Raw genomic sequence first — 25,803 nt, 5'->3', positions numbered from 1 at the left:
ACAGATATATATGATAAATACACATAATTTATTGTTTTTATGCCTAATCTTTACATAACCAGCATGTTTACGTCTTCTTTAAAACAAACTAAACACTCAGATGTGAGAAAAGACCTGGAATTACATTTGGATATTTGTACCAAATGTTAAGAGAAGCCGTTCACGTCACTCTTAACCACCAAACACCAACTTCAGGCAGCGATTCCCCGAATGAAGGCCATGCATGTTTGATTAAGAAATCACAGACAAACAGAGTTAGAGATTAGCTGGTGATTATGGAGGAATACTTAATGTCCAAAGACCAAGAACAATATCAGAGTTAGGTGTGTAAATATAAGCATTAATTCATTTATTTATTTTTTGCATGAAATGAGAATATTTCTTTTGCAACGAGAATTACTTTGCAGAATTTCTGCACTTTAATTCATAAGAAAAGCACAAAAAGATGTCATTGTTTGAAGTTCAGATTACTCTACAATACCTCATTTATTGGGGTGTTTTGAAGAACTTCCCTAAACTATCGCTATCAGCTCAAAAAAAAAAAAAATCCAATTAAATTTAAAAAACGCAGAAAACTTTTGAGGCGGTGAATCTGGGAAGGATGATGGTAGAAGGCAGGAGCTAAGAGGAAGGGAGGTACAAAAGGGCTCAGTGTTTGGACAGCTGCACTCCTCCTCTCTAAGTGATGCTAGCCTACTTATTGGACAGCTTTCTGCCTGTTGCCCATCCTCTCACCGTCTCATCGTCTGTCTGTTCAAAGCTCACATCCACACAATGACATTAAAGAAAAACTAAAACACGAACAGGAGACATTGTTGTAGGCACTCTGTAATCTACTTCTATACAGAGAATAAGAATGTTTTTATGAGAATCATCTGAGTGATGGCTGAATGATCGTAATTCAAGTAATTATTTCCGAACGCTTAAGGTGAAAGGTGGGCGGTGGTGTTTTTGCCCATCTGTCTCATGAACCATTGGATGAAGTTTAATGAAATTCTCAGAAAGTAATCACTGCACGCACATCTACGACTAACTTTTGAAGTCAACCCAATTCAAAATGGGCGCCACAGCCAACTGACCTTAAAAAAACACAAAGATGGCTGGAACTCAATCATTTTTACCAATATTGAGTTAAAGTTTGGGGTGATAGGAGCGGAGGCTGATCCCATATATCCTAACCACAGACAAATTATGCAAGATTTTTGTTTAAAATTTTCCTGTTTACTACTGAACTCAACTCTGTCCTTCTGTTAGCAAAATATCTCATGAATCACAACATAGATTTTAATGACATTTTCAGGATATATTCATTGGATGTACATCTACAGCTGATTAACTTTTCTAGTAAACACAATTAAAGATGCCCACCACAGCCAAGTGACCTCAAAAAACACTAAATTTGCTGTAACTCAGATTTACTGAGCTAAATTTGATGTGGTAGTAGCTGAGAGTCATTTACAACACATACTCTGAGCGTGACAAATTGCTTTAACATGATTTTAAAGATTTGATGAAAATGGCTTCAAGTCCATCTTTTGTCAACATAGGGTGATCTTAGTTTAACACTCAGGTAATATTTTTATTTTTTATTTCTTGTGAAATTATCTGAAAATTTCTAAAGGCCTTTAAAATCCAGGCTAGTAAACTGTTCAAACATGTGACAAAAACTTATCATTTCCGTTTATGTATCCTGTGATTATCTTATGACAACAATTTGATTTTAAGAAATGGAAAAAAGTGGAAAAATAAAAAGAACTAGTTGTGAACTACTACAACTTTGGTGTCATTTCTCTAGATGAAATATATGTCTGTGCAACTTTTTGCATTTATGTAAATATGTGATATATATAGGTTTTTGTGACCAGCCACTAGAAACTGGTGCACAGTTTGACAAAAACCCTCATTTTATCCTTCCCCGGGCAGCAAAGCCTGTACCATCTCAGATACGCTAACAAGGTGTTGTTTGGTATCAGCGATGTGACAGGCCTGATTCAGCTTTGTCTACAGCAAACACACCAACCAAAAAATGTGTGTAAAAAAACTGTTTGGTAAAAGAAATGAAATATCATAAATGCTTACAAACCTGACATCAATATAAAAAACAGTTTTGGAGACTTGCACATTTACTTTGAACAGAGAGAAAGCATAAATATTTCATAAATCATCTGTTCTGACAGGACATCCAGCATTTCTGAGCAAAGACTGACTGAAACCGAATCCTAGCGTTAACTTGATATTTCCCCAACAACGAATATACCGACATACTTACATACATAAAGTGAATGACTGAAAAAATGGCCAGGCTCTCAGATACTCCTCCTACATTTACTTACTGCCAAGTGTTAAAGTCTCCTTGAGTAAGACAAATAACGAATCTGTCCCTAAAGTACTCATCAGTGTGTATTGACTCAACACTCACTTTAAGAAAAAGCATCTGCCTTCCTTGAATATCACCTGCCAATCACTTACATGCCCGCCTTTCATGGAGGCAGGTGATAATAACAAAAACTATAAATGTAAAAGGTGCTTGTTAACATTCGTCCATCTTACATGTCCACTGGACAGCCTCCGTCAGGTGATTTCTTGTACCAATGCATTAACCTTCGCTGTACGGAGGGCTTTGTTGGCATTAAGCATGTCTTCAACTGCATTTTAGGAAAATTGATTAACAAATCAGCTCAGAAAGTCCTCTGTCCACTGGTCAAATAGTCTATTGTACACATGTTGGGCTTCTCTCATTCATATTTAAGCTTATTAAAAGAACAGCTTTCAAAGAGCTGTGAATTCCTCCCACCAAACAACCAAATAAGTCTGGCCAAGAGAGTGGTCCCTCTGATGTCCTCATTAGAAGCCCTAAAAACACCTAGAGCTGTTTCATGTGTCTGAGCTGTCAACATTTTTAACCTCTCTGCATCTTTTGACACAGTAAACCATGACACCCTACTTTCTGTGCTCTTTAAGGCAGGCCGTACTATAAATGAAACAACTAGTCTGAATCAGATCTAACAGGGTGTTTTTTTAAAGATGTAGACAGACAAACAAGTAGATAGATAGAGTATAGTAAAGTATATGTATTAGAATAAAAATAAAACAAAGCAGAAAAAAAAACAAGGGCAAACATCTGTGTCTGAATACCTGACCTTAGGAATGCCCCTAGGCTTCATGCTTGGACCCATTTTTTTTCTTCTTTTGCAATATGCAGCAATGCTTTGGGAAAAATCATTACTCATCTTAGGCTGACTCTCTGACATACAGTATCCACAAAGATGGGAAAACGTCACTTTTAAGTACGCCACTGTGGGATAAATGATAAACAGTCAACACTAAGAATCACCCTTTTAATCCCTCCAGGGTCTCATTCACCAGTTCACTCACTCATATGATGCTTGCTATTATACTGTACATTTTACACTCTATAAACAGCATTTTCTATATTTTATTCATATATATTTATATATTCATACACCAATAAACATGTTGTTGTTAGGATTGCAACATGATTGTAAAATTAAGGACCTAAATGGGAAAGGAAGTGTCTGGGGTTCAGTATCTTGCTCAAGAACACTTCAGCATGAAGTGATTCAGACAAATTAGTTTGGGATTCTGGCAGCTTTGTGGGGCCAAATAAATTTTAAAGAGGGACATTTCTGGCCTGCAGATCGCTTGTTGAATATGCCTGGTGTAGGCTACGGTTGTCCTACACTTCAACTACTACAATGTGATTTCATCAGCTCTCACATCACCCACACTGACAATGATAACATGTCTTTTTTTAAAATCAAAATCAAAAATGGCACCTGCTGCTCCATCTCTCATTGATTTTCACTGAGCTTTTTATGCACAAATCAGAATCCAGTCACCCCCTAGCTATGATTAGCACTGTCTCGTTCACGATCAGCTTGACAGAGTGTAAAACCCAGTTAGGGTGAGGGTTAGGGTCCGCACTGGGTTCTGGTCTCACCTCAGTCAGGCTGCTTGAGGGAATACTGATTCCACCAGAAGCTGAATAATTGAGTGCATCTGATTGATAGCTGTCACCAAACATGTTGAAGTGAGTCCCCAGAGAAAGTACTGGCCTAACTCTGACTTCTTGAGCTTTGGGTGAGCAAACAGCAGAGCCCCACTCTCTGAAGCCCGCTTTTATTTCACTCTGCCTCATTCACAATCATCTTTTGATTACTCCAACTAATTAAAACCCCAACAAGCTGCCACTCGAAGCTGCCGCCCTCTCAGCCAGCCTCTCCCTTTAGATCACCCGGCTCCCTGAAGAGGGAGAACAAACAAGAGAACAGTGAAGGAACACACACAGTCTGTTTTTACTACTTCATCCTTTCTCCAGTCCTCTTATCCTCTTTAATCCCATGTCTCTTTATGCCTTTTAAGCTGCTGGAGCAGTGTGGAAGCAGAGGGCACAGGGCCAGGGGTCAAGGCAGCTTTAAAGAGGTGGCCCTAGCAGTGGTGGTCCAGAGCCGGGCTGAAATGAACTGTAGTGAACGTTTCTATGAAGCCACTCTTGGAACAAATCTCGAGTCACACTGAAAGCTGTGCCACACAAGATTATAAAACAAACAAGACTAAAAGTCTAGAGCCACACTAGAAGCTGTTTGTTGAAGACCAAAGCCTCGGTGGCTGCCCCTATGGAAACTGCCTTGTTCTGCAGACTCCACATGTTGGTCAGCTCTAACTGTAAAAAACAGATTTCTGAACCAATAAAGCCTGAGCACTGAGGCTGAAACTAAAATAAATGTCCTGAACCTAAAGCACTGCTGTTTGCATGCACGGCTGATCCATTTAAGTTCTTATCTTATCTTATCTTGTCTTATCTTAAATGAAATATACATATTGGCCCAAAAAAATGTTTTGTATACTGGTCATCAGCTGCCCTGATTTCTAAAAATTGGCACTGGCTGTAGAAAACGCTCATATTGTTCTACTTCTAGGCTGTAGTATGTATTGCTACCCCGTTTTTGTAATCCGGTTGGCCACTCAAAGTGTTTTTATGCAAAAACAAAAAAAAACACGTAGGCAACTGCTCTTTATTTTTGACCACACAAAAGCTGTCTGTTTTTCTCGAGAAAAAAAAAAAGTGGCACAAGTTAAAATGAAAAAGAGGAAGAAAACAGCTCCCATTAATAGAGTCCAGGATGGAGGGAAATTCAAATTGTATTAGAGGAAGGTTGCCAACCATCGGTAGTGATGTTAAATCTTGTCTGTGGCCGTTTCCACAACAGGCACTACTGCATAACGTTGAACTTCTTCAGTTTGATCTGTCTGTGATAATAGCGAAGGCAGCTCAAGCGTCACAGCAGAGCTTGGTGCTGCAATTGTCTTCTCTTGGCAAAAAGCACAACAACAACAACAGCTCGTGCCAAACAACACAGAGAGAGAGAGCCAACGAAGTGAAGGAGGTGCCTCAGGACATTCTCAAATCCACAGACAGAAAGAAAGAAGTATCTGCAAAATGTACGGGAAGCTTTACGGCCAAGCAAAATAATTTGTATGTATTTCATTAAACATATTAACAAATGTGTTCCCCTTCACATGGAAATACCAAGTAACTAACTTCTAGCCTCTTGTTGCATCCTTATAAATTTATATGATGGCAGATTATTGTTTTTTTCTGTTATTTTTTTCTTTGCTTAAGATTAGATTTTTGAACAAACAGTTTAAAACATTTTAGCTTTCTTGAAATGCCAAATTAGAGACAAGGACAGTGAATTCAAAACTGGCTAGAAGTCCTTTAAAACATTGTTTGATTTTAAGGATTGTTGTTTTTGGGGTTGTTTATGTCTATGTTTGAAATGGAATTACATTCAACATAAATTGAAGTTGAATTTAAAAAGGAAAAGGAAAAAAAAGTGTTTGTCTTTGCCCAGAACAAGAGTGAAGCCACGGCAACTTATCACAGGAGTAAGTGCAAGAAAGAAAGCAGTGTACTCTCCTTCTCGCAGCTGATTTAACATCAAATAAGCTACCACACACACGCGTCTTAAGCCAGAGGACGCACAGAAAACCCTCACAGGCACAGTAAAAACATGGAAACTCCACCCAGTAAAACCTCAGCCAACCAGAAGCTTTAAACCAAAACCCTTCTCTCCATAATGAAACAACACTAACGCTGTGCTGCATCACTGTGTGTCTCTTTGTCAAAAAACGAAAAAACAAAACAAAACAATGCAATACATCTAAATGCTTCTAAAAAAAAAAACAAATGTAGAAATTTCTGCATTTTGAGAAAGCAGGAACACAGGTTTGGAGCATACCCGTGGTTGTTTAATTACATAGAATAATGTTTATAAATGCCTGCCTCGACTTTACAGCCTTAATCATTTTACAAAATCCCGTGAATTAAATTTAATTTTCATAAGTCACATTTAAACACTCACCTAATTGTTCATACATAAAAAAAAACTTAGAAATAAATACCCTGCCTGACCAGAACACTTCTATTCATGTAGGACAGTTATGTCCAGTTTTAATTACCATTATTCCTAAAATATATAAACATGGCAGAAACAATCTTTTGGAACTACAATTTCACTCACCCATTATAACTTTGACCCTTACCAAAACACACACAGAGATGTGCCTGAATGTGTCAAATAAAAACAGAGACATTAACCTAAACACACAACCAAAGCACATTGTGAGCAAATGGAATCCCGGACAAAACATTGTTTAGATATTTTGCCAGCAAAAACCACAAAGGACCCCTTTAAACAAACCACAGCAGATGAGAGATGAAGAAGAAAAAGAGGACCCTTTGTGCTTCTAATGCTCTCGTGTTTTTTGTTTATCTCTGCCTGGAGGATTTCTCACCTCATGCTGGCCGATCGTAACTACTGGCCAAGTTACAGGACAGGGAGTCCCGTGTGCCTCAGCTGATTTCACTGAGCAATATTCTTAATTTGTTATATATTTATCAATTTTTATGGAAAGATATACATACCCATCTTAACTGACAACTGTTATGAATCCAACTATGAATTTTAAGCTGCTTATAACTGCTGTGTATACTGAGTTTAGACGACCTTTGTGCAGTAATGGTGGTGAAACCTTGGTTCTTGGGACTTGGTTGAGCTACACCCAGAACAGCTCCAGGAAGTAAATGGGCCTACCACCTGAGGGGAGAGTAATCAAGGTCTAGTGCTAAGTGAACCTGATGGAAGGCAAAGGCAGGTCCCTGTGTATGTTGATTGCTGACATCATGAACTGGCTTTAGGTAAGTCAAATGCCACAAAAGAATCAGGGCTTGCAGGGTACCACCTATGCACCTCTGACTGGATTTTTGTTTTTTTGGGAGGTGGGGGTGGGGAAGAATCAAAGCTTGCTGATGAGACTATATATCATCTCTGGCCTGGAAACACCTTGAGATCCACCAGGAGGAGCTGAGGAGTGTTACTGGGGAGAGAGAGGTCTGGGTTTCCCTCCTCGACCTGTTGCCTCTGAGACCGACCATGAATACGCAAAAAAAGATGGATGAATGGGTGGATGGTTGGTTGGATTGTTGGATTGTTGGATTGTTGGATGGATGGATGGATGGATGGATGGATGGATGGATGGATGGATGGATGGGTGGATGGATGGATGGGTGGATGGATGGATGGGTGGATGGATGGATGGATGGATGGATGGTTGGATGGATGGATGGATGGATGGTTGGTTGTTGGTTGATTGGTTGGTTGGTTGGTTGGTTGGTTGGTTGGTTGGTTGGATGGATGGATGGTGTTTATATTTTTATTATCTGCTCCTGCGTCTGCATTTAAGTCCTCAATTATCCATTCACCTTGTAAGTGTAACAATAACACACACCTTCAATTGTGTGTGACTTTTTCATGTTGGATTTGAAAATCTATTGTGCTTGAGAAGAATGTGTCATTTTCATGCAGTTTTTTGTTCTGCCAATATTACCTAGATTTTTATTTTTTTGTATTTTATGGCTCACACACACACCGATACAAGACCTGTTAATAAATATTATGTGATCCGGCAGTAGGAACGTGTTTCTGCAAAATCAGCAGGAATGATTTCGACTGAACCTTAAATAAAATTCAATTGTGTCACAAATTGGTCAAAAAGGGTGTCTTCATCAGTTTGTGTTTTGGTAAGAGGGCGTTGACCTTATGAACCAAACCACAGTCTGTCCTGCTGGCAAACTTGGCTGGAAACAGTGACCTCATGTCTATTCTGCATTAGTGACAATAAAAAACAGAAGGTTTCTGCCACTTGGGTTTTGAACGGACTAATAAAAAATATGTTTACATTTTCAAACCTGCTTTACAACAAGACTTGAGCAACTTACAACATTTTTTGTTTTCCCTACTAAATTTGTACAAAGCTTCATCTTAAAGTTATTGAATTGCAGAGTGTAACTAAATAAATGCACTCAGACATATTAATCTCTTTGGCTTAAAAGTGAAGCATTATTTTCTTTCAGTATGTCTAGTTTGGAATTAACACCATGTGTACCTTCATAATAGACAAAGCTTTGAGTGGATATATAAAGTGCTAAACAAGAGGAGTGGGAGAGACTTTATTTCCCACGGGATTCCCCCTCCCGTTCACACACCCAACATTCATGTGAAGAAGACACCACCCTCCAATACAACCCCAGCCTCCACAATGCCCTCCTAAATCAAAACAGCACCTGGCACCCAGTCAAGAACACCAGAAATATGAAAGAGATTACCTCCTTTTACTGACGCGTGCTGTTGTTTTTTAAAAAAAGAAGGGTCACAAGGGCAAGAATTGTTCACTCTGTCAGATAGCTGTGTTTTCAAAAGAAACTCAGTAAATTACCAGCTAGGATCAGCTCAGTCTTTTATGCAGATGTCACGGTCTTTATCACCCATTTTATGATAAATATGTTCTGAATATTGACAGATATTTTTAATCCACCAAAGTTCCTAGTTCTCAAAACATCAAAGTCTTCAACCAAGGAAATAAGGGACATGCATATATTGTACAGCTATTCTGGCTTGATCTTTGCCTGGATTTCTAAGATCCACCTTAGAGACAGGTTGAACATGGACGATGCATAAAGCCTTTTTATAACATAGGGTGTACTTAATAAAACAAGACTTCAAAGCTAACCAACAAAACTCCTCTAACTCAGTTTTCCAATGTTGTCAAGCAATACGTGCAATCACAACTGAAGATAGATGAGCTACTACAAAGGTGCATTGAAATGTGGGAGCAAGGACAGCAGATCAGGGGGAATACAGTACATCAACAACACCATCCTCTGAAAATGTGCATCTAGACCCAATAGCAAGGCCTGATAACAACCCTGCTAAAGGCTGTCTTTATTGTCTAACAGAACACAATGAAGCCGGCCCCCCACCATATCTGGACCAGTTTGTTCACTGTGTCAAACGGTCCACAGAAGACATGATCACACATGTGCTGCACAACATTTTATCTCTGGATACAAAGAACAGGTACTCCAGAATTTGCTGCCTTTATTGCCTTTAGGCTACATTTGTCCCACAACAGCTAACGATGAAGCTTTCTTTCCTCTGACAGAAAACTTCACTTTTGGTTTCCTGTCAGAAAAATAACAGTACATTAAATTGAGCATGGCGGTCCCTCCTCTGACAGATGACTGTACTCGCAAACTCAGCAAAACCATTAAGTTTGATGATGATACAACAGAGGTCAGCCTGTTCTTGGGCAACTTGGATGGTCTTGCCATACAGAGATGAACAGTTAGTGAGTTGATGACAATTTGTCCCTTAATATCAACAAACTAAAAAGCTAATTGTGGACTGTAAGGAAAAAAGGCTGATCATCTCTCCTGTACACCCTGTGGAGTTGGGCAACACATTTGTTTTTTGTTTTTTTTTTGCGGGGGGAGTCTACATTACTGAGGATTTCTCCCTGAATCTCAACGTCCCACCAAAGGTGGCAGGAAATGACAAAACTAAGATCTGAGAAACAGGTGATGAATGATCAACCAGATGTTATGATTGGTAAGAAATGCCATCTTTAAGAGGTGCCTAAAGACTTTGTGATCTCAAGCAATGACAACATGATAAGGAACACAAGAATACCAAGGACTAAAAGATGGGATAAAGATGAAACTGAAAAATAATTAAAGCCAACAGTGGTGTGAATGAAAATTGTAGTAGGCCAAGTTTGGTCACTCCAGCAGATTCTAGGAACATCAGAAATACCTGTCCAGAAGAGTACAACTCTAAGAAACTCTCTAAAATCCTTACGTCTCTAGTGTCTGGTAGATGACTCAGGTTTAAAGACAATCCTCCATACTACGGTAACAAACAGGGAGTTTGTCTGAATTATAAGACACTTTTTCAATAATGTTGAAAGTCCTCAAAATGTTGAGAACATAACAGTTCATTTAAAGCAGTGCATCAATAAATGAATGATGTTCTTTTTGTTTATAATTTTCCTTAAAGCTTGAAGGACTTGTCAATTTATTAATACAATGATTTGCAGTCAACCAAAAAAAAAATATATATATAATATATGATTGATTTTTTTTATGTCATGTCATGAAGTCTCAACTTTTCGGAGATGTAGTCCAAAACAGAGAGGGATGAGAATATTAAAAATACAAAAAAAAGGAATGTTAGAATTAGAAATGTATATTTTTTTTAATTTGGTGTGAACTACTGACCAACATAAACATTTCAATAATGTTACCATCTTAACTAAAATCACAAGATGTTTTTTCCTCCATCAGCTGTGTTAAATGCAGCAATTTTCATGAGAAAAAAAAAACGCAACAGCAGCAGAAAAAATTAAAAAAACTTGCTCTGGTTTTCATTTACTGCCACCGCGGTCCCATTACTCAGGTCCTGCGCCTCAAAGATGTGGAATGTGAACAACCACGCTCCTGGATCAGGACAATGGTCACAAATGTGAAGCTCTTGTTTTTGTTGTGTAAAACCGAAACTCTCAGACTCAAATGATAAAGATAGAAAAAAAATACAAAGAAGATGTGAAATACATTAAATGCGTGAAAGCATTAATAAATAAAGCGAAGAAAGGTGAAATGCTGCATCTGGGTTGGGAATGAGTTTCTGCATCAAGCGAAGGAGTTCAGTTATCTGGGACGGACAGATGGATGGATGGATGGATGGATGGATTAACTGGGCTGCAACTGAGTCCTATATCACATTATGTTGAATTTATAGTTGTTTTATATCTTTATTTCTATATTTATTACTAAATACATTATAAGGATAACTTATTAATTCAGATCATGTAGTAATGCTGATCTGTAACCAGATGGTACTCTTAAGAATGGTACAATTTATACTTCTTGTTAATGCCTTAAAAAGTGTATAGTTACATCTTTAGGTGCAATTTTATACCTTAGGGTATAAAATGATATCAATAGTACACAAAAAGAGAGAACATTTCTACATACATACAATGAATCAATAATTAAATGTACTAATTACTAACTAATAATTACAGAACCATCACATCGCACCACCTGTCCTGCAGCTTTACCTTAAATAAACAAAAGTAGGTATCAATTAGTGTGATATAATGGGTTTAGGACAGAAGTTGCTTTTTTCCTTTGCTCTAGCCAACTCAGACTGTATCTCCACCTGATAAAAATCAGAATTTTCACTTTGATACAACTTGTGCAAAAACAAAGCAGCCACCAAACCTAGCCCAGGCTCCACAGGTGGCCGCCAGGCTACTACTGGCAGCGAACTACAGCAGCTTTGCACCGGATCCTGGTGGCTGGTGGCTGCAGATTCTTTCGGGCCTTGGTGATATTGTTTATACGAATTCCCCGGCCAGCTCTCTGCACATGCTGGATGTTGCTCATCATGGAGCCTTGAGATTTATAACAAAATACAAACCTGTCACACACCACTGTACCCTAAACTATCTTCCTGAAATATGCTGCAACAAGAACTCAAATTGTCCAGTTTGATCCCTCTGGGACCTCTGGATCTGGGATTTGAAAGAAAATGGAAAAATCATAATTTCAGACCTGATCTTGTTTTTAAATTTCATTTAAACTTTGCTCCCTTTTAAATGTCAAGATAGTGTTTTATGATTACTGTGTCGTTATTTTTATGTATCTGATGGTTTGTGTTGCAGGTCCATCTTGTTAATAAAACTACCTGTCTCCATTAGATTACCTGCCTAAATAATAGTTTTAAAGAATGAACTCCATAGTGTTTGATGGAGGTGAGTGTATGAAAGGAGAGATGTTAAAACCCCACAGTTTGAGCCGAAATAATACAAACACACACACACACATACACACATGTAGTGAGCAGACAGATTTGGTGCAGCTCATTCTGGCTGAGCTGAATATTCTTACCTCCTCTGAGTTGCCACCAAAACAATATTATTATTTTATAGAAGTGAGGCAGACATTTTAGTTTTTGTTCCCAAACTGCTCTCAAAGTGATAAAGTGACTCAGGCACTCTGGCATTTGCAACAACAGAACATCCAGTGAAAACTGACTCATCAACAGTCCCGATAAGTGAGCTGTAGGTTTATGCTTAAAAGGACAAAATTATATACATCTTGCCTCCAACGTACTTTGAAAATAGTTTGCAATTAACTTGAAAAAAATTAAACCAGTGGACAATGGAAATCGATTTCTAATGAAAAATGATCAAGTTTTATGCATTTCTGCTTTGAAAATCAGCAAAAAGATCATGAACATGGGTAGTAAGCAGAAAAAAGGGGTGAGGTTGTGGGTGACGACTCCATAACTGTTGTGTGTCCTCACTGTGAGTGATGTCTGTCTGTCTGTCTGCTCGTCTCATAGCAGCTACCATCAGCGACAGGAAGGGTCTGGTTCTCATTTTCTCTCTGGATTGTTCCCAGTAAATAAAAATAATGAATTTAACAAACTCTCCTGACATGATGTCCCGCCCTTCAGTGTTCCATAAATCTGACGCTGCACAGTAGCCTGTGTCCCACTCCCCCCCCCACCCCACTCCTTTGTGGCTCTGCGGTTTGGCGTTCCTGCTGTGGTTTTACTTTTTGATCCTCGGGCCCATTATGAATCCAGGGCACAAACGCCTTCAGCTCAGAGACAGATTTCTGGCTGCAGCTCTGCATGGTAAGACATGGAGATACAAAAAAAAGGGGCGGTGTAAGATTTCATTAAAACAAAACAAAACAAAAAAAAAAGATGAGAAATAAAAATGTGTTGTTCTTTCTGAAGAAGACAGTCCAGACAACCTTTGTGGGACATTGTGCTACAAAGTTAAAAAATTAGCCAGGACATGGATGGTTTAGGATCACAGTGGGTTCCTCATTCTGTGCGATAGGTCCACGATGGTTTTAAGCATGCAGAAAACCTCCAGAGCAAAGTTGTGGTGCATGAAGTGGCAGCATACTGAGGTCCTGAGTGGAGTGTGGTGGCACCGTATCCATGATGTATTCATTCACTTTTTTTGTTGTTTTTACAGCAATGGCAATTCATGGAGCATCGCAATCCTTCCTGGAAGTTAGCATTTTGTACTAGCATCGCCACAGAGCTGCATTAAAAGGAGCAACTTCAGATCCACTTTTAAAAGACAAGATGTTTATGGAATTTTTTTTTTTCTATACTGAAATATGCAACTTATCAGCAGGCTCCAACAATATATTTTAATAAATTACACTTAGAATTGTTTTTTTTTAAATATTTTGTGCTGTTTTTATTACTTTTATGAATGACACTTCTGAAGCAAATTATCATGTGCATGTAACCGCATTATTTGATTGGTTTGTGTTAGAGAAGTAAAATTTAGGTCAGATTAACTTTAAAAAAAGTAGGCTAAGTTAGCAATTCAGCATCAATTATAGAATCTTTCACCAAAAAAATCATGTAGATCAATCCAAAATTGACCATAAATTGCTAAAAAAAAGTGTGCACCAGCATGTTTTGGTCATTCAAAATGTGGAGCAGGACGGACCATGCTGGCCTCATGCCTATAGGCTACAGCTGTGATTGTGACTAGGTCATAGAAACAATGTAGTACAGATGTGATACCTTCCATGGTAGTGTCACGCTAGTGTGGCGTAATCTACTAGAGAATACAGTAGGTGCATCCTGATATGGACTGAGAGGGTTGTCCTAGGGTTGGGCCCATGATTTGGTGTAAATGTGGTTGTATCACCATGGTAACGTGCTGTAGACGTACAGAGCATGCTGAGGGTGCAGGAGAGTGTCTCAGGGACATGAAAAACAGAAGTGAAAACCTTTTTTGGTGCGCATTAAGAGCGTAGCAGCATCATGACTGTCTTCACATTGAAGGAATATTCCAGATTTGCTGCGTTCCAGCCATGTGCTGGAACCGGAACAGGCAAATACACACATTCAAAACTTGTTAGTAAATCCAAAAATAACTACAAACTGAAATTTTTAGATTTCAGTTGAAAAAAATGTTTCATAAAATGTATCATAAAAATTATTCAGGATCAACGTCCTTCACCGTCTCTCTGTCTGTCCCAGACCACACTCAGCAACATTTATGGTAGCTATTTTCCTGGTTCACAGTGGTTTCAATAAAACATCTTTACGATGTGGTTTGATGCAGAGGTTGGCAGACTTTATAACGGTGGCAGAGACTTGTGACGCTCTCCACTGTAGGTTCAAACATGGCTAATTAGCCGAATAATACTGTAGAAAGGCACAATGACGGCACAAATTAAATGTCACAAACCCTCTGTACCAGGGGTCGTCAACAAAATTTACTCAAAAATAGGGAGGATGGGGGTTGCTTAGCCATGTTTCTGACTGCTCTTGTTGTTTTATTTCAGTTTCTGTTGTGTGGCGTTCATTTATATTCACCCCCTTTACTCTGACACCCTGAATTAAAATCAACCAATCACCTTCAGTCACCTAATAAGTAAATAGAGTTCCCCTGTGTGTAATTTACTCTCAGTATAAATACAGTGAAGGCCTCAAAGGTGTGTTACAATACATTAGTAGTCAAAACACATCATGAAGACCAAGGAACTCACCAGACATGTCACTGATACAATCGAGAAGTTTAAACTAGGGTTAGGTTATAAAATAACACCCCGAGCATGGAACACCTCAGAGCTCTGTTTAGTCCATCATCTGAAGTTGGAAAGAGTTTAGCACAACTGCAAACCTACCACCTACATTGACAGGAAGGGCAGCATTAATCCAAGAAGCCCCGTGGTAACTCTGGAAGAGCAGCAGAGACCCACAGCTCACCGCACTTCACCCTGAACACACCATCCTCACTGTGAAACATGCTGGTGGCAGCATCATGCTGAGGGGATGAATTTGTTCAGCAGGGACGGGGAAGCTGATCAAAGGTGACAGGAAGATGGATGGAGCTAAATACAGGACAATCCTGAAAGAAAACCTGTTAGAGGCTGCAAAAGACTTGAGTCTGGGGCGGAGGTTCACCTTCCAGCAGGACAACGACACAAACCATCCAGTCAGACCTACAACATATTCATGTGTCAGCATGGCCCAAAGTCCAGACTTAAATCCAACTGAGAATCTGTGGTAAGACATGAAAACTGCTGTTCATCCAGTCTGACTGAGCTTGTTCTGAAAAGAAGAATGGGCAAAAATTTCAGTTTCTAAATGTGCAACAGGAGTAAAGACAAATCCCACAAGACTTGTTGCTCTGATTGCAGCAAAAGGTTCTACAAAGTATTGACTCAGTTGGACTGGATACAAATACACGTAACACTTTTCAGATTTTGAAAAAATTTGAAAACTACACATCATTCTCTTCCTACATAACAATTATGCATTACTTTGTGTTGGTCTATCACATAAAATCCCATCAAAACGGAGAAAAATTCAAGAGATTTGAATACTTTTTCAAGGCACTGTAAGTGTTCCTGACCCATGCGACTCTTTCTGCAACTAACCTTAAATCCTTTCTGTTTTAAATCCATCAGAGGCTGAAGGATATTCAGGCCATTCAGTAGAGGTTTTCAGCATTTGCATTTAAAACCTTTTTTTTCTAATGTCTTCCTTCACAGAGCTGTCATCAATAAACTAATTATTGGCTAAATAAAACTGAGTTGTAATGTTTGCATGGATCATATTAGAAAAAAAGGAGGTTCATTTGTTTTTTGACATGTATTTCACTGCAATTTATTAGTGGGTTTCAGATATTTTAAAAAAATGACAACATTTTGCTTTCATTCATAGTTTTTCACTTATCTCAACCTATCTGGCAGCAAGGTTGAAACATTAATACTGTCATTTAGCTGACCTGGGGTTAAATTAAAGAGATGCAAGGAGCTCAACATGACTGACTGATGCCATAAATGCTCACATCACCATTCTCTCAAAGTGACAAGCATGAATCAGAGGCTGACACGGACCCATCTGAAAAATCATTTTTGTCTTTTGGCAAAATTTAGAGTCCGTCTCAGTGTGGCGGAGGAAAGCTGAGCTGCACTGAGGTTAGTGTGAAGAAACGGATCAGACCCCTCCCTACATGACACCCCGGTGTGTGTCATAAACCAGCAGATAAATAAAACAAGAAGCTGACTGTCAAGGAAGGGTGCTGGATGTGTTCTCTGAAGATTTATTCATTTTGAAGCCTTTACAGTAAGAAATAAAGGCCTAACACTCCCTGAAGGAATGCATATCGCTCGCCACTTTTTTAATACCAAAGTTTTAAACTAAGATCATCTTATGGAGAGAAGTAGGAGCTGAGGATCATCCTCAACACATTCTCTGAGGGCCGACTAATCGAGCAAAATCTCACAGTAAAAGATTTTGCATAACATTATTTTCAAGATTTGACCAAAACGGCTGCAACTCTATAATTTCTCAACATAAGATGATTTTAGTTTAAAAGTCTGGCATACATTGCAGCAGGTGATTTGGATTCCTTCAAGGAATGCTAGATTTTTAATTTTTATGATGATAAATAACTAGAAGACTACATCTTTATCGCATCCACAGCATACAAAATCTAACAGAATGAAGGTGAACCCTACCTAAAAACTCAAAGGACCCTGGCTCGCCTCTTCAGCAGCTCCACATCTACTGTTTCATGTTGCCCCTGTTTGAAGTCAAAGTGGGGTCAGAGGCAGCAGCATAAATCACTGTATTTAGATAGTGGTGGAAACCATGGGAGGAGGACACCCTGAGTCTGCCAGGGCAAGAGTCTGAAGAGGCGCTGAAACCCAATCTGCAAAGTTTTTGTGAAGGCTTGTTTTTCTAGCGCCGGGCTCAGCTGTTGATCGGCTGCGGTATCCAAACAGAACAGGGCTTTAAGTAGCTCCTGCTGGTTTCTGTGTTGTTCCTTTGGGTTGACTTTGTACACCCCTTTCTCTTTACTTTGGCCCCCGTTCCCAGGAGGCGCAGAGCGGATTGAGTCCCCGACAGCCTGCTGCGTCTGGGTCTAGGATTTACTCTTGGATCCTCACCTGCAGGGGTCTCTGCTTAGATTAATGTTCAACACACAAGGTCCTCTGGTTTCAAATAAAATAAACTTGCTCAGTTTTACAACGACATATCCCACATACCGCTCAGCCTAATGATGACTAATGAAGGCGTATACATCTGGTCAAAGGGACAGAAAACATACGAAACGCAACACTTTGTCAGCAGAACGGACAACATCTAACTTTTTCACATAGTCAGGATTTGAGTTCATTTATAGAAACATAAATACACATGTGTAGTTATGTTAAAACCTAAGTGCACCATCTTTATATAGTGAGATAAGCAACAGCCCAATTCATTACACAGTCTCAATATTTTACGAGCTAAACAGCAGTTGTGTGTAAAAAACTAAATCCCTATTTATTATTGCCTGCCATCCAAGGCGTAGGTGGAGACTTCTCATTTTTGCTTGTGCCTCTGTATGTTCATCTGTTTGTACCGTTAGCTAAATATCTCATATCTCATATCTCCTATGGATGGATTTTAATGAAATTTCCAGGAAATAATCACTGGATGTACATCTAGAACTGATTTACTTTTGGAGCCAGCCCAATTTAAGATGGCTGCCGCAGTCAACAGACCTTAGATAAAACTGAAATGACTATAATTCAGCTAATTTTACAGATATTGAGCTAAAACATGCTGTGGTAGTAGCTGAGCATTGTCTCCAAAATATACAAGGTTTTAAGCAACATCTTTGCTTAAAACCTTGGTATTAACTGCTTGTCTGTTAGCAAAATATCTTATGAATCATTGGGTGGATTTTAATGAAACGCTCAGAAAGTAATTATTGTTAACCCAATCCATCACATAAAAAATGACTATATCTCAGTGAATGTTACAGAAATTGAGCTAAAATTTCACGTGGTAGTAGCTGAGAGTCATTCCTAACACATGCTCCAAGTGCTAACAGAGCATGCAAGATATCAGAACATCGTATGGCATTGTGCATAATGTCATTTCCGAGGTTTGACCAAAAAGTGCTAAAACTCTGTCCTTTTTCCTCAACAGTTGATCTTAGTTTCAAACTCTGGCATGAAAAGTGGCGGGCGATATGCATTCCTTCAAGAAATTACTGGCATTTAATTTTTTATCAGCATTAAAGAGGGTACTAACCAGGTGCTGCTGATCAGATGTACTGATTAACTGATCACTGGAATATGAGCCCCTCTATAAAACAGAAACTCGCTCAGGTGTACGTTAACCCAACACCAAGGTGGAATGACATCAGCAATTATATTGGAGAAGCAACTTTTGCTGCCCAGCAATCTGGGAAAAGCTACAGGAGCATTTCTAGACTATTTGGAGTTCATAATTCAACAGTAAAATGAGTTATTCACAAGCAGGAAACATTCAAGACAGTTGCCAATCCTCCCAGGGGTGCCAGCTCACCCCGAGGTCAGAGTGCGTGACGTTCAGAGAAGAAAAATAACATCACAACCAGAACTGCAACACCAAAACCTACATCACAGACTCCAAACGCAAACAAGTATATCTTTTATGGATGCCAGGAGAAGTCCTGTTTTTAAAAAAAAAGACGGCAGCATGGATTAGATTTGTAAAATAGCTTTTGAAAAAAGAACTCACAAGACTTCTGGGACAAAGCCCTTTTGGACAGAAGAGACCAAACGGGAAATGTTTGATCATAACACACAGCGCTATATTTGACGAAAACCAAACACAGCATGTCAACACGAATACATCACCATCTGTCAAGCACGGTAGTGGAGAGCTGATGATCTGGGCTTGTTTTACAGCCACAGGACCAACTATGAACCCATCAGTACAAAGTATTATCAAGTCAAACGGGAGGCTTGGCCCAAAGTCAGTCATGTTAGAAGACAATGAGCCCAAACTCAGCAGCAAATCTCTTTTAGCAGAACTCAAACTCATCAAACTGAGATCAAAATCAAGATGTGTCCGTTCATGAAACAGCGTTTCTATTCAGAACAAGAAGCTTTGGTCTCAGATTTTATATTAGTATTAATATGTTCTTCTTGTTGTTATTAATATGAAAAATCACATTTCTTTCTGACACCTAATAAACCATGTTTTATGGTTTTAAAGTCAACAAATTCCAAGGTTTAACAGAGAGACTGAACATAGTTATTACCTTAAGACTTTTATTATTAAATACAGCCAAAATAAAGGCAGCATCTCACTGGGCTGCAACTGTTGGAGTCCAGTTTATCAACAACACTTAGAAGTTTTAGATGATTTTAGATAAAAGTTTAGATAATGAACCACACATCATCGGTCCTCATCAGCAGAGCTGTAGCCATGAGTCTGAACCTATGATTTGCATGTCAGAGTCAGCCATCTGTTTCGGGGCAGAAATCCTTTTAACAGGTAAAAGAATAAAGTGCCGCAGATGTTAGCGTGCTGTATAAAAGCAAATGAACGAACAAAAAACTAAGCAGGACGGCCTGTTCTCTGCGTCAGAGCCCTGTGTAGTTGTCTGACAGCAAACCTGCAGCTCAGAAACCTTTCGGGAAACGTGCGCTGGTCTGTTAATTATCCGTCGACAAGCTGAAAACACACGAGGCCATTTCGGCTGACTGTTTCACACAAAGCCTCGACTTTTCTGTGCCCCTCAGAGGCTGATAATGCCTAAAAATGCAAAGATTTTCCCTCTTCTTCCAGTCACTGTTGCACCTTTTCTACAGAGCCCAGCGTACTGCCCGTGGTTGTTGTTGTGGAAACTAAATGTTTGGTAAATGATGAAGACCGGATTCCAGTACAGGGACTAGATTCTTTTACAGCTATTTCTACACCAGCACTACCCATAATGCACTGCAGCATGTAACAACAACGGTGGTCTACAAGTAAAACAATTTTCTCTCCATTAATGAAACAAAACAAAGACATGAAAACAACCATAGAACCTATGTCAGCTGAAGTCATAAAATAAAGTTAATCAGCATATTTAAAGTGAAGAGACGTCAATAAACAGATGGTTGAGATTATTTATCCAAAGATCCTGAGCAGGTGATCTTGTTTAAAGAATAAAGTAAAATAAGCCGACCATTTTCCACCTCGGCCAACAAGAACACAAACCTGTGTGTGTGTGTGAAATGATTAATGCTGCAGTGTTTTTGTCTGCAACCGAACTAGTTTTGTATATTTGAATTCTCAGACGTAATTTTTGCCACTTTCTTTCCCACTAATGCACACATAAGCAAACAGGTGAGTTCAGTCGTTGCCCGGCTGTAGCGTCGCGTTTACATTTGGAGGTGGAGATTCACACACGACAGTCAGCTGCAGTTCTGCAGGAAATGTGATTTTTAGGTTTTATTTGTCAGTTTCATGAGCCTTGTATTGATGTTTTTCACAATGATGGATTAAATGTAAAAAGAAAATACTTTGTTAATAAGAATAGCACCAGCTTATGTTAAAACACACTCTTTAAATATCTTTTTTTAGATGACACTCCTCATTAAAACACACAAAGGGTTAAAGACGGGACGCTGAGTAAAAGTCCATCACTCTGAAATAAGAAATCAAATTTCTTTCATTGAATTGAACACATATTTTTTTTGTTTTATTTTTGGTTTTTATATATATATTTCCCATGAGTCCAGAAATTTAAAACCTGACCAAAAAAAAGAAAGAAACCCTATGATCCATTATTTTTGTTTCTTCATTTTAGTAGCAAACATAATACATAAACCTGAAATTATAATACTTTTCATTTTTAAAGCAATGATTTTGTGTGCCTCATTAGGAATTTAGACTTTTCTTTAACAATTTATTTTTTTGTTTTTAAATTAAGTTAGAAATTTATAACTAATTAAAAAAAGGAAAATCTTATTTATTTGAAGAAAAAAAAAAACTCATGCTAATGTTACAATGGAATCCAGTTGTTCACATTTTTATATCCGTCTTTGCTTTCTAATTAGTTTTTTATGTGTTTCTTTTTCATTCAATTACTTTTGCAATTTCCTTTATCCACAATCAGCTCCGATGAATCTCAGTTTGTGTCTCTTTTTTCACTCTTGTTATTTATTTTTTTATTTTTATGTGTAGAAAAGCAAACACTGCAATGGAAGATGCCTCACATCATAGTGTAGGAAACAATCCTTACAGATATTTATTTCTGGAACAAAACAGATGATAATTTGCTTCTTAAATAAATCATAATACAGTTTTAACTCTTTACCCTAAAATACAATTTTAAGAAATATAAACTTTCACATGACAAAATACAAGACAAACTAAACTATCTTATAAAAGCATAATTCACATCTCACAGCTTTACTCCTTCTTTTTGTCTGGCTTATTTTTTTAAGCAATGATGAGAAATAGTTTTGTTTTTTTTACATCTTTTAAAAAAATCCCTTTTTGATATTTTGAAAGTCCCATTTATTGTTTTCCTGAGAATCAGTGCAGTCCACTCAGTCTCAGATTTGAACATCTGAACAAGATTTCTGTCTTTTTTAAATGCATGATCCTTGACTTGCATTTGTTCCACATCTGATTTACATATCTAATTCATTTGGCAGCAGGTGGATATTTATAAGTGTTTAAGAAGAAGACGCCATTGCGCACGCTTGTGAGTTTTAAATGACATTCGGTGAGCTGAATTGGTTTTGGCGTGAAGGTCTCGGCGTGTAAATTTTCCTGCCAACTGCTGGTCAGCGGACCCCCAGCTCAGTTGTGGCTCTGACGAAGCCTCGAAGGAGGACAAAGGCCCGCGGGAGCAGACAGCAGCAGAGAGGACGCTGCAGTCGGTGCCAGCTTCTCTGAAGAAAACCCTCAGACCACCCAGCTACGGGGGATTTCCTTCCAACAACAAGGCTGCTCTTCAACAACAACACATCGCGTGCACCAGCCTGCCATCTCAAAGCAAACGTACGACAACGCTCTCCTTTTTTCGGAGGCACCGATTTCTACCATCTTCTACAAACTTCACAACGCTTACGCACACTACGCATACTCCAAAACACAGACTTCACACTCCAACCAAAACAACCACCATTCAAAATCTTTGGGCGTTCTTTACTGTAAGGTCACTGCTGAGTTTCAGGTTGTCAGTGGTTCCCAAAATTGGGATCGGGACCCCAATATGGGCCACAGAAAAGCTCCAGATATCAGCTTACATTTCATAATGATCACTTATGGCATATCTTCACCACATTTAACAAAGAATGAACAGTAGTTGTTAAATATAACTAATTTTTTTGGATGTTAAGACTTTATATTGTCATTGTACTCGTGTTTAATTGGGTTATTAGCAGTTTTTGTATATTTAAAGCAACCAAAGATGGCCTTTGTCACAATCGTGTCGGGAGCTAAAACGTTCAGGAACCACAGCATTGGGGTCTTTAGAGGGATGACACAACCTTTTTCACCTCTCCAGGATCTCCAGCGCTGTACAGAGTGTCTCATTCACCCATACAGTGCTTTCATTGCTATATTTCACACCTTATACGCAGCGTTCTTACATCTGACTTTGGCTCAAGCCCATCAGGGTCAGTGTGGGGCTATAAGGACACTTCAGGGGCTGCGGATCCAACCCCCGACTCTCTGTTAGGAAGACGACCTCCCCAGGAGAGCCACTTAAATCTGGTTATCAAGCCAATCCCACCGCCAGTGAGTCATCAGGAGACAATAAAACCATTAAGATCCTCAAATTAGTGGGTTAAATTACTTCTCTGGTCTGTTGCTAATATTTCTTTTAGATTTCACAAATGACTAAAACACTTATTTTCAGGATCTGTCTCCACACAAGCGAGTCTACATGAGTCCACTTTTTTACGTGTTTTATTAACACCAAGAAAGTGTTTCATTTTGTAACACTTAATTGTTAGTTTTGACTGAATACCCCTAACATTGCTGATTGTTTCTGTTCTCACACATTCATTCATGCAGATCTGCTTCACCTCCTTCTCAAATGCAGCAGACTTTTCTTTTTTCTTTTTGTTTTTGGGTTAAAAATTTAACACCCTGAAAGTGTTTTGTTTTTTGTTTTTTTTTTACACTCAAAAGAGTCGACACACTGCATATAGGCTTAACACTGATAGGTTTGCTGTGCAGAAATAAAGCACATCTTAATTCAAGCTCCAGTGATGTCAAATCTTTCAGAAATTTATTTTAAATAATAATAATTTTAAAAAAAACTGACATATTATTAGCAGCATGAAGATGCATACATTCAATTTATGGATTTAACCTGAACAAAATGGCTTTCCTGGAGGTAAAACAACATTTCTATTTCTTTCTGGGTCCCTTTTTTGTTTATTGCCTTCTGCTGCTGTTGGAAAAAGGAAAGGCGCAACAAATGGCGCTGGATTCAGACACGTGCGTTCAACAATCCCCGCCAGGGGCCCTCGGGCCTCTCTTACTGTTGGTAGTCGCTCCTGCAGTACAGTTTGGTGTCCTTGCAGTAGCAGGTGGCGGTGAGCGGCTGCTGGCACGCGGCGCACTGCAGACACTCCTCGTGCCAAGACGCGCCGTTGACCCGCAGCAGGAAGCGGTCCGAGATGGCCCGCGCGCAGCCCTCACACACGGCCCGCGGGGGACACACGCCGCCTGGGGAGGGGGGCACACGAGGGGGAGGGGGGACAGGAGCGCGCGGGATATTTTACCTTTTATGCGGAAAGAGATGGGAGGAGACGGCTCGTGACAGGAACTGGTTAAAGGTCAAAGATGCTGTAGATGTGTTTTTAGGTGAAGTGTGTTTCTGTGTCTCTGTGTTTCTGTGTTTAGGTAAATTATGTTTCCTGAATGTAACCCAGTTGTATTAAAGTGAATAAAGAACCTTTTCTTTGTTTGGACGCCTTCTTCTCTCCCTCTGTCCTTCTGCACAATCAGATCATGTTAAAATGTGTCTGCTTGTATATCTGCTCTCAGCTCCTGGAGGTCTATAAATGATGTATAAACTCCGCCATCATTGTCTCAGTTTGCACCATAATGTGACTTATTATCGTGTTTTTATTTTGGATCTTGTCTGCTGCTGTCATGAACCAATTTCCACCAGGGGATCAATAAAGTAGTTTTTATTTTTATTTCTAGTATTTACATAAGAGTGTGAACCATTTTAGCTCACAATTAAAATAAATAAAACTTGCATTTCTTTCTACAAATTTCAACATCTCGATTAGAAGAATCTTACAAAAAGTTTTTTTTTAACTAAAATGTTTGGTTAGAAAGATTGGGCCTAATTTTCCCCAAATGATATTAATAAAGCCTTGTTTTGTGTCTGCTGAGCTTCATCTACCCATCAGTTTTAACCAATTAAAACCTGATCAAATTAACAGTGTTGAAGAAAGATTACTTTCATTTATGTGAAATTAAATACAAGTAAAAGAGATGTGAGGTTATGACTTTAACCCAAATAAAATGTCTAATGGTGTTTTTAATTAAATTCTTTCTGCTGATAACACCAGCAAAAAACTATTACTATTATTCTCTTTCTATCATTTTTTTGTAATTATTATTATTATTTTTGGTACTCACGGCTCACTGCAGGAGAAAAAATAAAACTGAAGTGTTTAAAAGAAAGGAAAAAATCGTAGGAAAAAAATTGTAGGAAAAATTATAATTTTAACTATTATTCTTAAGTCTATTATGTGTGTCAATTAAAAATTATTTCACGGCTGAAAGGGCTTTATTTTTATTCTTTTTTGTATCTAAAATCTCCCTAAAATAACCTTTTTTCACATTAAAGGGCTTAATTATTGAAACACAAAAAACAGCAGGTCCAGAATTTGAATAATAATAATAATAATAATAATAATAATAATAATAATAATAATAATAATAATAATAATAATAATAATAATAAAAACAGAAGGGAAGCCTGCTGTGAACTCACCCAGCAGAGAGCCGGCCTCAGTCCGCCCTCTTTCCTCCACTTTCAGCTCCTTCAGCATCGTCCCTCGTGCCGCGGAGCGCACGCTGTCTGCCGCGCGCGGCGCACTTGTTGCGAGGTCCATACAAGCCGAGAAGCCCCCCTCGAGCTGCCAGGGTCCTCGTGGGTGTTTCCGACCCTCCTGTCCGCAGCAGCAGCAGCAGCAGAAACGGGCTCCCGGGACGAGGCGCGCGCGCGTCAGCCGCCGGGCATCCAGAGGTGCCGGAGAGAGACTGATCCAGATGTGCTGGGCGTGATGTGGCAGCCCGAGTGTGGGTTTCACCATGCAGACAGAGGGGGAGTGTGTGTGGGGGGGGGGAACNTGAGGTCTGATGGGTCCGCCTCCACTGAACTGAAGAAAACACTTTAAATATATATTTAAAAAATTATATTTAACACTTTAAAACCACCAAAAACAGACAAAGATTTACCTGTCACTCTCACCTTCATGACAGCGGCTTTTCTTCTGCGTTCAGTCTCAAAATAAATATTTTTTGAATAAAAAGTCTTTAAAATAATGTTTTAGACGTCCAACCCACACATTTTGTAGTTATTGTTCAT

General features: G+C 38.9%; 1 protein-coding gene across 1 annotated transcript in view; it reads right to left on the bottom strand.

The window, feature by feature from the left end:
* LOC108246457 (LIM homeobox transcription factor 1-beta-like) overlaps positions 1-25,519 on the bottom strand; it is a 38,242-nt gene extending 12,723 nt beyond the window's left edge. Inside the window, exons 1-2 of the mRNA XM_017434012.3 lie at positions 25,207-25,519; positions 23,735-23,921 (exon numbers count right to left, since the gene is read on the bottom strand). Of these exons, the coding sequence (XP_017289501.3) occupies positions 23,735-23,921; positions 25,207-25,327 (308 nt within the window). The 5' untranslated portion in view covers positions 25,328-25,519. The remainder of the gene's footprint in view (positions 1-23,734; positions 23,922-25,206) is intronic.
* Between the last annotated feature and the right edge of the window lie 284 nt (positions 25,520-25,803).

Source organism: Kryptolebias marmoratus, linkage group LG14 (assembly GCF_001649575.2).
Source record: "Kryptolebias marmoratus isolate JLee-2015 linkage group LG14, ASM164957v2, whole genome shotgun sequence".
NCBI classification, from domain to species: domain Eukaryota; kingdom Metazoa; phylum Chordata; class Actinopteri; order Cyprinodontiformes; family Rivulidae; genus Kryptolebias; species Kryptolebias marmoratus.
Note: the sequence above shows the minus strand (reverse complement) of the source record. Positions and strands in the feature narration are given on the sequence as shown.